General features: G+C 38.6%; 1 protein-coding gene across 1 annotated transcript in view; it reads left to right on the top strand.

Moving 5' to 3' along the window:
- The window catches only part of RP1 (RP1 axonemal microtubule associated), a 198362-nt gene that overhangs the window by 39443 nt on the left and 146564 nt on the right, over positions 1-12355 (top strand). The window contains exons 2-3 of the mRNA XM_053208184.1: positions 1274-1909; positions 2724-2895. Coding sequence (XP_053064159.1) covers positions 1286-1909; positions 2724-2895 — 796 coding nt within the window. The 5' untranslated portion in view covers positions 1274-1285. The remainder of the gene's footprint in view (positions 1-1273; positions 1910-2723; positions 2896-12355) is intronic.

Genomic DNA, 12355 nt, shown 5'->3' with positions numbered 1-12355 from the left:
TACTAATAATTACATTGATTTAAAACAACAGAAAAGAGGGGCGCCTGGGTGGCTCAGTCAGTTAAGCGTCCGACTTCGGTTCAGGTCACGATCTCACAGTTCGTGAGTTCGAGCCCCACGTCGGGCATCTGTGCTGGCAGCTCAGAGCCTGGAGCCTGCCTCAGATTCTGTGTCTCCCCTTCTCCCTGCCCCTACCCCAACTCATGCTCTGTCTCTCTCTGTCTCAGAAATAAATAAACACTAAAACAACAAAAAACAGTCACACAAACGGTGTGACAAATGAGAAATGAACCCAGAAACAGATACACCCTTCCCTGAGCTGCTCAACGGTCAGTCAGACTCTGGCTTCACTTGGAAAGTAGAGACAAAAACCTCAGTGACTGGCTGAAAAGGGCTTTTAAATTCCCTCCTAAAGTTTTAATTTTAGAACCACCGATGGGAGCAGTCCCTAGATTGCATCATTTTTAGCAACTCATAGCAAAGCTGCCCTGTAGTAAGAAATATTTGTTTAGTGCAGAGTTTCCAAAAATAGATTAATGGTGTGTTAGATATTTTTCCTGCATTTTTTTATATCTGTAATGGAAACATTTACATTACCTTAAAATGGCCCCCATTTAAGGATTCACATGATTCATTTCTTCTAGAATTTAATGTCAAGAAACATTTTCCTCTGGTGAACTCATCTGGTTGTATGCAATAATTTGAGCTTGATAAACTTTTCCTGTCTCCCCATTTTTCCTGGCAGTCAAGGAAAAAACCCCCAAATACATCTATCTATCGTATAACAAATACATATGTGTATGTGTGTGTATGTGTGTGTGTGTATATACACACACACACATACACACACACACATACTGGAAATGGCATGGCACATATATTTTATAAACAGCTTTTTCACTTAGTAATAAATTATGATCATTTTTTATGCCAATAAACATAAAGTCATTTTTAATGGTTGTACAGCTGTCCATTGCATGGCTGTATATATAATTTATTTAACGACACCCCTATTGGTGTCTTTAGATTGTTTTCATCTTTAAATTACACATATCCTTATTTAACTTTTTTACTTGTGTCTTTTTATTGTAAGCCCCTTACAAGTTATCATTCAAAATAGGCAAAATAATCATGAATAATGAATGAATACATGGATTCATGAAATCCTAGGAACAGCCTAGATACCTACAACTATAATTAGATTACATTTGAATTATCATGTATTGTTTATGGTGTTGTCACTGTCGAGGTGAATAATTTTTTCCCTTTCGAGGTCTCGGCCAAAATGAGCGAAACTTCTTCCACTAGTTTTTCCGTGATTCATCCAACCTCTTCTGAAGGTCAAGGTCCTTCTCCTCGCCATTTGAGGGTCATGCATCCTGTTGTGGCCAAAAAGATCAGCTTCTACAAAAGCGGAGACCCGCAATTCGGTGGGGTCAGGGTGGTGGTCAACCCTCGTTCCTTTAAGACATTTGATGCTTTGCTGGATAACCTGTCAAGGAAGGTGCCCTTACCTTTCGGGGTGAGGAACATCAGCACCCCTCGGGGAAGGCACAGCATCACACGCCTGGAGGAGCTGGAGGACGGCGAATCGTATCTGTGCTCCCACCGGAGGAAGGTGCAGCCGGTGGACCTCGACAAGGCCCGCCGGCGCCCGCGACCCTGGTACAGCAGCCGGGCCATCAGCACGCACGCGCACAGCTCCCCACCCACCGCGCCCCCCGCCGCCGCTCCCGGCATGCTACGCGCGCCGCGGAGGCTCGTGGTCTTTAAAAATGGCGACCCGAAGACGAGGCGCACGGTCGTTCTGAACCGAAGGGTTACCCAGAGCTTCCAGGCCTTCCTGCAGCACTTGATGGAGGTCATGCGGTTCCCGGTGACCAAGCTGTACGCCACGGACGGAAGGAGGGTGAGTGTTCAGGTGCTTCTCACGTCTGAGCTCCCGCCGTGTGGGACGTGGAAGGAGGCCCTGGAGAAGGAAGGCTTCTTGTGCCTGTGTGTGTGTATTCCCATCCTCGTGGGGTGGCGGGGGCTCACCTGGGTGGGTGGCCCCGTCGTTCTCTGGTCGGAATCCGAATCACTGCATTTCAGATTGAAATCTGAAATCGCTGCATTTCACCTGCAGCTGACAGCATGTTCCCCAGGCCCTTTTCTCAGCTGGCTCAAGGAAGACCTTTGGCTACAGCTGGATATTTTGGTGGCGAATGCAGAGGCAGTACTGCATACCTTTGAAAGGTTTCTTTGGTGGGGCGCCTGGGTGGCTCAGTGGGTTAAGCTTCTGACTCTTGGTTTCAACTCAGGTCGCGATCTCACGGTTTTGTGAGTGAGCCCCACATCAGGCTCTGTACTGCAGGGTGGAGCCTGCTTGGGGTTCTCTTTCTCTCCTTACCTCTCTCAGCCCCTCCTCTGCTCTCTCTCTCAAGGTAAATAAATAAACTTAAAACATAAAAAAAAATTAAAATAAATAAAAGTCTTTAGTTATAGCAGAAGACCGATATCTTCAGCTAGTATGCTGGCTCAGTAGGATGTTGATTTAACCACCTTCACCTTGATACTTGGTAACTTTGTATACAGTATTGATGCCTAAGGAATGCTTGGTGATTATCTCTTTCAAGCCCTAAAGGCTGTTGAATTGATCCCTTCTGCTAGAAAATGACCATATGAAAAGAACAAAATTTCATGTTGCTCATGTATAAGGACCTTAACTCTTTGGTTTCTTCTAGGTTCCCAGTCTCCAGGCTGTGATCCTGAGCTCTGGAGCTGTGGTGGCAGCAGGAAGGGAGCCGTTTAAACCTGGAAATTATGACATCCAGAAGTATTTGCTTTCTTCAAGATTACCAGGGGCCTCTCATCATGTGTATACCAAGGGAACTGCTAGGTCAGAAAGAAGAAAGAGTAAGTCACTTAAATATGTAGCCCTTATTTTTAGCCCTGAAGTGTGTGTGTGTGTGTGTGTGTGTGTGTGTGTGTGTGTGTGTGTGTTTTAGCCACAATATTAAAAAAAATCCATGCTTAAGTGGCCAATTTTCTTCATCACACACATGAGAGAAAATGAGGGGGTCAAAAACATTCTAAACTGGAATTGGTCATATGAATAGTTGGAAAGAGTCATAGAGATTGTATGATTCTTTTTTAGATTTTCCCAAATCGATCAATGATATATTTGTTTAAATTGATGCGGTATGCTTTATTTGGTGGGGGGGGGGGGCGGGCATTTGATACCTAGATAAAGAATAAAAATGGCAGCCTTTCTTGATTTGGAGAGGAATTCTATGGAATTTGTAGAAGTGACATCTCTGGTTGTTGTAGAGATTTTTGCAAATAATACTATGTGGCATCATAGCTGAGCTCAGCAGGTTAGTTGAGTGTATTTTCAAAAGTCTCTAACTACATATGAAGTCTACTTTCTGAAGTTATTACAGTAAAAATTACAGGCCTCGGATCCATTTTTTATTTATTAAAAAAATTTCACATAGTCAATTCACGCTGGTTAATAATAATCCAGGTTGACAATTCCTTAGGAAATGCTACACAATATCGCATTATCCTTTGGGTAGGGGAGAGGAGGGTTTATTGATACCCGAGTGTGGGATGGGCTATAAATTCTCATGAAGGTGTGGCTAATTGTATTATTCATTGTGCTCAATATTTTAATCTCATTATTCATTGTGCACAGTTTTTTTTAGCTCTTTTGCTAAGGAACTGAATGCCATTTATACTTAAATTTTGGGTTTTATGTAGGCACTGAATAATACACTCTTTAAGTAGTATTAATCCCTCTACTTATTGCTAACATGGGTGAAACTCATCTATTAGGGATAAACTCAATAGATATCTAGTAATGTTTCTATTTTGTAGGCATTAGCTGCCAGTTGTCTGTTAAGCATATGGTAGTACTATTTCACTGTGCTCATTTTACTAAAATGATTTTATTATTTTGTGTTTGATATGGGTTGCTGAATATGATTTTTGATGGTGTTAGGGAATCTAAGGGTTTTGTTAAATTTTATTTTAAAAAGTTGTAAGTGAAACATTTTGATTTGCAATTTTGGTAAATGTATACCAAAAATTGGAGAACATATTTTAGGTTTATACTCTGAAATGTTAAAGGTATTTAATTGATGCCAAGAATATGCAAATATATGCAACCTGCTTATAAGAATTTGATTGAGTTTAAGAAGCATGAGTACCAAAGTTGTCTTTAGGATGCGCATTAAAAATATAACCAGATATCTGGATCTTTGTCTATCTCTATTCTCTTTTGTGCCCTATATCAAATCAATGCACTAGTTATACAAAGGGAATGCTAAATTAATAATTATTACTTGATTAGTCTTGACATTTATCTATTTGTTTATTTTTGAGAGACAGAGAGAGAGAGTCTGTATGTAAATGGGGAGGGGCAGAGAGAGAGGAGACAGAGAACTGTCAGCATAGAGCCCAAATGCAGCGCTCGAACTCATGAACTGTGAGAACCAAAAGTCAGGTGCCAAAGTCAGATGCTTGACTGACTGAACCACCTAGGTGCCCTGATTAATCCTGACTTTTAAATAAAGTCTAAAAATGTTTTAGCTTTCCTAATGCTATAGTGCCTCTCTTGGAAATACAAAGACAGGAAAATAAATATTACTGTAACTTTTTACTTGCTTTGTTTGCATTGGTAAGCAGCACTTCGTTAGACTCCAATTTTAGTACTGGCAAACAAAACAACAAAACAGAATCCCATAAAAATCTTTTTTTTTGTTAGAATATTTAGCAATTTCTACTTTATACTTATTAAAATTGCCTAATTAAACTAATTAAAATTCTGTGAATCTTGTTATTTTAGTAGGATTATAGATTTTCTTTTTAAAAATTTTTATTTAAAGTTTATTCATTTATTTTTGAGAGAGAGAAAAAGAGAGAGAGAGAGAAAGAAAGCATACAAGTGGAGGATGGGCAGAGAGAGAGGAGAGAGAGAATCCCAAAAAGTCTCCACACTGCCAGCATGGAGCCCGATATGGGGCTCGAACTCACAAACCATGAGACCATGACCTGAGCTGAACCAAGAGTTGGATGCTTAACTGACTGAGCCACCCATACACCCCTAAAGGTTCTCGTTTTAAAAGTAGCTTGTAGAGATGCACCAGATATTACAGTGACTTCGAATTCAAATAACAAATGAATACATAGAAGTGAGAAAGCTGCTAATAATATCTTACTATAAAATTTAGAAAATGTGGTATTTTTTATACTAATTATTTTTTTCTTTTCTTTCTTTGCTGCCTCTTCTATTGGATATTTATAACTTCTCTAAATTCTACACTTTGATGTGGGGCATTTTTTACTCTCAAAATCTTGAAAGTGAGCACACATGTGCCTTCAAGCCCAAAGTCCCAGATTTATTCTGTTTCTTCCAACAAAATGCATAATAGTGATTGCTACTCAGACCATTCTTTTGCTTCTGAAAATTACTTGGCCTTAGAAAAAAAAGATTCTCAGAATTTATTGATATATCCTTCTGATGATGATATTGAGAAATCAATTGTTTTTAATCAAGATGGCACCATGATAGTTGAGATGAAAGTTCGATTTAAGATAAAAGAGGAGGAAACCATAAAATGGACCACTGTCAGTAGAGCTGGTCTTTCTAATAATGATGAAAAGAGTGAAGTAGGCAGTTTTCCAGGAAGAACAGATGATTGTTCCTCTGGTTTAAAGATTGCAGCATGCTCATTGTCTGCAGATGTCTCATCTCTGAGGAAAGGCCATGATCAAGAGGGCAGTTTGGCTGAGGAGATAAACACTCAAATGACAGCTCTAGAGGCTGAAACTTGCACATCTGCTAGTTGGGAGAATGCTGCTATGGACACAAACACCATCCAGGAAACTCAGGATCAAGCGAAGCGTCATTTTTATCGGCCACCTACACCTGGGCCAAGGAGGGTGAGACAAAAGAAATCTGTGAAGGGGCATGTGACCTTGGTATCTGAAACTGAAGTTCAAGAGGAAATGATTGGACAGTTTTCCTATAGTGAAGAAAGGGAAGACGGGGAAAACAAATCTGAGTATCACATGTTTACACATTCCTGCAGTAAAATGTCATCAGTATCTAACAAACCAGTGGTTGTTCATATCGATAACAATGAGAAGATAGAGGCATCTTTAGAAAGGAAAAAGGAAAGCAGACTGCTCAAGTCAGGTGCAGTACATGCTGATGTTGTAGAAATTACAAGTGAAAAGGTGTTAGAGATGTCTCATAGTAATGGCTTGCCACAGGCTGCATCGGAACATTCAGTTAATAGTGTAACGTCAGACACCAAAACTAGTATCAAAAACTTAAGACCTTATGGTAACACCAGTGATAGATTCGGTCCTGTTTTAGCAGATACAACTCATTCTTTAAGTAATGACTCTGGAACTGACATAACTATTTTTGAGACCCCAGCTTCAGTAGGGTCCTCCACTGTCACCACAAGAATTGACAGACTAATTAATGAATATGCTCAGCGTGATTTAACAAAATTTCCAGCAAACGAAAAGCAGATTTCATCATCTGCTGCCAGCAAAAAGAAGATGAAATGTCAGCAACAAGTGATAAACTCCAGGCATCAGGATGGGAAGGTTGCAACCAAAGCAATTCTTAGTAAGAGTAAGAGAATAAACAAAGGAGGTAGAATTGCACAGGAAATCAAATTAAAGGATTCACACAGTTCCCTTAAAAGAGGAATACTTTGTGAGGAAGATCTCCATGCAAGTGATATGGCAATAGAATCAAATTATTCTTGTTCCAAAAGTGATCTCAGTCCTGTGAATCCCAAGAATATCCACGTACAGAATCCTATGAAAGTTCAAGGACTTTTAGCCAAAAGAAAATCCAGACCACTAAATAAAGTAAGTTTAGGAAGACCTGCAAAAAATGAAATTGGTCAAGGAGATAAAGTATTTCCCTATAATGACTTTAGGTGTTACAAAAATAGTTTTGGAGATCAAAATTTATTTCATGTGTTTAACTTCCTTGAGCAAAACCCCAATGCTTTTTGTGGACCACAGGCTCAAGCAGAAGTAGCATCTTGGTATTTGAGAGGAATGACAAAGAGAAGTGTAGTTTCGAAAGTTAATAATTCACACACAACTTTGAAAACTCAGAAAAAACAAAAAGGAGATAAGTTGAAATTAAGTACTACTATAAGTAAACAACATGTTACAACCAGGGCAAATTCCTTAGCTTCTTTGAAAAAAGCTGTTTCTCCTGAGGATTTTAGCCATCATTCAGTTCAAAATTACATACAGAGATGGTTGCAGAACATAAATCCACATCCAACCTCGCAACCTAGAAAATTAGCTCCAGTATGCCAAAAGGAAAGGAGTGTGGTAAGTTGTAACGACAGTAGTTTTGCAGAAACGAATTCCCACTCAAGTTCTGGAAAAGGAAATAATTCTGTTAGGGAAAGTAATAAACACGTAAGTAAAAATGCTGGTTTGGCAGGAAATAATCTAGGTAAAAAAATAGGTAAATCTTTTGACAAAGATACCAGTGAAGAACTTACTGAAGATCCCTGTGACAGCCAGGTTGAATCTCTGAATGATGCTTGCTTACTTCCCTTGAATGAAAATTGTGCTGTGTCACAGTCAGCTATTGATGATCGTAATACTAAAATCCAGGTATGTGCTAAAAACTTAGGACCAGAGGTAAGCCTTGTTTACCAAGAAATAAACCTAGCTACAAAAAGACACAGTGTGGAGGCTGCTATTCAAGTAGATCTTGTAGAAGACACTCCAAAAGACCTCTTACCAGTCCTGTTGCTTCGCCAACTGCAAGCTTTACTTCCTAGTATTCCTAAGACTCAGAATGGAGTTATTCAAATGCCAGGTTCACTTACAGATACTCCCTTTCCTTCCCCAATATCTAAGTCATATACCAATGTCCTTCTAGCTTGGCTTCTGGTGCTAACCTTAAAGGGAAGTATAAATAGCTTCTGCCAAAGTGATGCTCACAAGACTACCACCAGAACTTCAGAAATACTTGCATTATTAGAAGTCCTAAAGCATACTGCCATCACAGAGGAAGCTGATGACTTGGAGGCTGCTGTTGCCAGTTTAGTGGAGGCCACCACAAATCACCTTGGACTTGCTGAGAAAGAACAAGATACGGTTCCAATAGGACTTCCTGCAAATTGTTCCACACCCAACATTCAGAGAGTTCCTGAGTGCACTGAGAATGAAAAAACACAGAAACTCTCCTCTATAGATGGAGGCTACTCTGCCAGTGAGGACCATGCCTCTGAAGTCTGTGTTTCAGAGGTGACTTACTCTACATGTGAGATGTGCACTGGGAATAAGTCTTATCCTCCAAAAGAGTCTTGTAACCTCAGTGACGTTTTTTCACCTATTGATGGCCATACCGTAGATCAGACCTCCATGAATAAGGCTTGTCTCCTAGGAAAGGTCTGTTCACTTACTCATGCTCTGTCTTCTGATAAGGCTTGTGCTTATGAGGAAAACTGTGTTTATGAAGCAGCTTGCCCAATTGATGAGGCCTACATTCCCCCAAAAGACAACAATACCAATGACTTTTTAAATTCCAAAGAAAACACATGTACTGATAATTTGGAATTGACTGAAGAATTAGAAAGAGTCGATGAAGTTCAGAAAGACCTAACTATTTTGGCAGACCCTGGGTGTAAACATGGCTTTAATACATTGGTGTCATACCAAAATATCAGCAATTTAAGCCACTGTGGCTTTCCGCTAAATGAAACCAAACCAGAATTTGATGAGGAACATAGCTCTCTGGCTGAATTTAAAAATTATTCATTGAAGAAATTTCAGGGTCGAAATGCATATGCATCCTCTGATAAGGAAGACTCAAAGACGTCTGAAGAACCAGGCTCAATAACCAATAGCTTGACATCCAGTGAAAGAAGCGTTTCAGAATTGGAATCTTTTGAAGAATTAGAAAACCAAGACACTGATATCTTTAACACAAAGATACATGCAGAAGAACAGGCCACTGAAGAGTTGATCCAAAAAGAATTCGAGGCTAGTAAAAATTTGGAATTGGTGGAAGTCTCTCGCAGGAGCATTACAGAAGAAGAAAAAAGAAGTGGTGTGATTGGTGAGACAGTCAGTAGGAGGCTGGAAACACCACCATCTTTAGTTTTTTGCTATGATTCTAAGCAAAATAGTGAAAAGGAACTCAATGAAGGAGAAACGAAAATGAGAGTAAAAATGATGGTGAGAAGCATGGAAATTGGAAGTTATTCAGAGTCCTCTCTTGATTTTAAAAATTGCTTCACAAGACCAGTGACTTCTGATTGGTCAGACTTTAGACAGGACAGTGAGAATGAACAGCCATCCAGTCATGGCCCCAATGGCAGTTGTGAGGAGATCGCCCAAGAGAAAGAATACAATAAAGGGTTTGTTAAAAGAACAATTGAAAAACTTTATGCTAAAGGGGAGATTATTAAACCATCTTTTTTTCCTGGGTCTACACACAGATCTCAGGTTTGTCCTTATAATTCTATGGAATTTCAGTGTGCTAGGAAAGTAGGTCTTTATGATTCTGAAGGTCAGTCATTTGGCTCTTCTGAACAGGTATCTAGCATTTCATCTGTGTTGCAGAAATTTCCAGAAGAAGGCCAACATAAATGTGACTTTAATGGTGTGAGGGCCAATTATCATGGGGGAGACATTGTAGGACATGGTACAAAACAAAATGATCATCACAGACTTGTCAGAGATCTGGAGGAAGGAGTACTGATTGATAAAGGCAAGTGGCTTCTGAAAGAAAATCATTTGTTGAGAGTATCATCTCCTGAAAATTCTGGCTTATGTGGCAATGCAGACACCACATCAGTGGATACTCTACTTAATAACAGCACTGATGTACCATATTCACATTTTGGAAATTTGGCCCCAGGACCAAACATGGCTGAGCTATCCTCTTCAGAATTGGAGGAACTGACTCAGCCCCTTGAACTGAAATGCAGTTATTTCAACATGCCTCATTGTAGTGACTCTGAGCCTTTTTGTGAGGATTTGCTAGATGTTCAAAATAGAACTTGTGCCAAGGAGAGAATGCCCAATGATCATGCGGAGGAGAAAGCTAGTCATAAGTCAGAAAGAGTATGTACATCAGTCACTCAGGTCTTCACATCAGCTGGTAGCAAAGTCCATCCTGTCTCTGATGATACTATTAAAAACCAACCATTGCCTGGTAATAATGTAATTCATGGTGCACTTCAGGAAGGGGACTCTCTGGATAAACTCTATGCTCTTTGTGGTCAGCATTGCCCAATACTGACTGTTACCATACAACCTATAAATGAAGAAGACCGAGGATTTGCATATTGCAAAGATTCTGATATTGAAAATTTCCTGGGTCTCCATTTGTGGATGAAAATACACCCATATTTGCTACAGTCGAACAAAACCGTGTTTAGAGATAAGAACGGTAAAGCAAGTGGTAGAAAAGCATTTATTGATAATGCCATTGATGATACCTTTAATCGGTTTTATTTTAATAATACATTTGACTTGATGGATAAAAGGAAATTAAGAAAATTAAAAAGAAGTAGCTCCTTGGACTTAGAGGAAGAAAATAATTTAAAGAAATTTCCATTATATTTAAAGAAAACGTTTTGTGTGAACTTCTTGCACCCATTATTGTTGGTTGTAGATATTGTGAATTCAAATACACAGGACCCCAGCAGTCAGACGAATGAAATCTTTCAAGTAGTGGATGAGAATAACAACTTATTAAATAACAGATTCCAGAACTCAAGAACAAATCTCAACCAAGTAGTAAGAGAAAATATCAACTATCATTTCTTTGAAATGCGTGGTCAAGCCTGCCTATTTTACAAAGTTGAGACACCTTTAAATATTAGCAACAGAAATGTATTAGAAATATTTTATGTATTTGAGGATGAAGATCTTTTCATTTGGGAAGAGGAAAACCAATTTGACTGGTCTTGAAAGCACTGATGAACAAGAAGATTTATAATTTTAATATCAGCGCCGCCTTTTCCACCCTCATAATATGATGAAACACAAGGGATGGGTATAGACTAGATAACCTCTAAAAATTTCCCACTTCTTTAAAATGAGCTTACTCTAGAAAGCTTGCACTTGGATAATCTTGTTTGACTTGAAGTATTCCACTGTTCTTTATTTTTCCAAAAATAACAGACTCAGTTTTTATTGTTATTTTTGAATTTTCTGTGTGTGTTTTCCCTGAGTGTACATAATTTCCTGTAACTGTGGGTTTTCTTCTAGGACATCACAAATGTCCTAAGGACAGGAATTATATCTTTTTTCTCTGTTTATATTGTCTGTTTTTTTGTAAAATGTATATTGGTGAATAAAATATATTGGTGAATAAATGGAATAGACTTGGCCTCAAATGTACTTCCTTTATTAATTTTAACTACTGATTTAATAAAGGTATGATTGTAAGGTTTATACAACATTCTTGTAAGTTTCTTGTGCCAATGTCTTGAATCTAATTTCCTGGGAACATCTACCTAATGAACTTGTGAGCATTTCACTGGGACAGAATTAATCACTTGTTCTCATGATGAGAAAAAGATTCTTTACTACTATGCTTCTTCTCTATTATTTGCCTAGAAATTATAATATATATATATTTTAATGTTTTTATTTATTTTTGAGACAGAGAGAGACAGAGCATGAGCAGGGGAGGGGCAGAGAGAGAGAGAGAGACACAGAATCGGAAGCAGGCTCCAGGCTCTGAGCTGTCAGCACAGAGCCTGACATGGGGCTCGAACCCATGGACCGTGAGATCATGTCCTGAGCCGAAGTCAGATGCTCAACCAACTGAGCCACCCAAGCGCCCTGAAATTATAATCTTTTATACATTAGTAAAATGTCAAGAAATCCAAGTAAATCAGAAAAAAAAAAACCAAGGAAAAACTTAAAGTATGCTCTGTGAAGGAAAATTAAAGGAGCTGGAATGATTTTAACTTGGAAAAGAAAAGAGAAAGGTGACTTTAAAATTCTCAGCATTGAGGAACTGCTGTGAAGAATTTGACATGTTTTTTTTTTTATGTCGAGCTGCATAAATAAGAAATTTAATTAGATATAAATAAAAACATGTCTAGAAGGATAAATAAATTTGATTAGACTATAAATTGCTTGTTTTGAATACATGGGGTATTTTGCCTAGGATTTATCCAGGGAAGCTTTTAAGTAAAATTCCTTACACCTAATGATTATATGATGGTATAGAAACAAGTCTTATAAATCATTGGAGTCTATGTTTCTTGTCTGAAACTGACTCAGAGTAGAACAGTTAATGTTTTTTGGAGCCACATATGGAGGTGCTAAAATAAATTTGGCATTGAGTAATTAA

Source organism: Acinonyx jubatus, chromosome F2 (assembly GCF_027475565.1).
Source record: "Acinonyx jubatus isolate Ajub_Pintada_27869175 chromosome F2, VMU_Ajub_asm_v1.0, whole genome shotgun sequence".
NCBI lineage: Eukaryota > Metazoa > Chordata > Mammalia > Carnivora > Felidae > Acinonyx > Acinonyx jubatus.
This window is presented reverse-complemented; position numbering and strand designations above follow the sequence as displayed.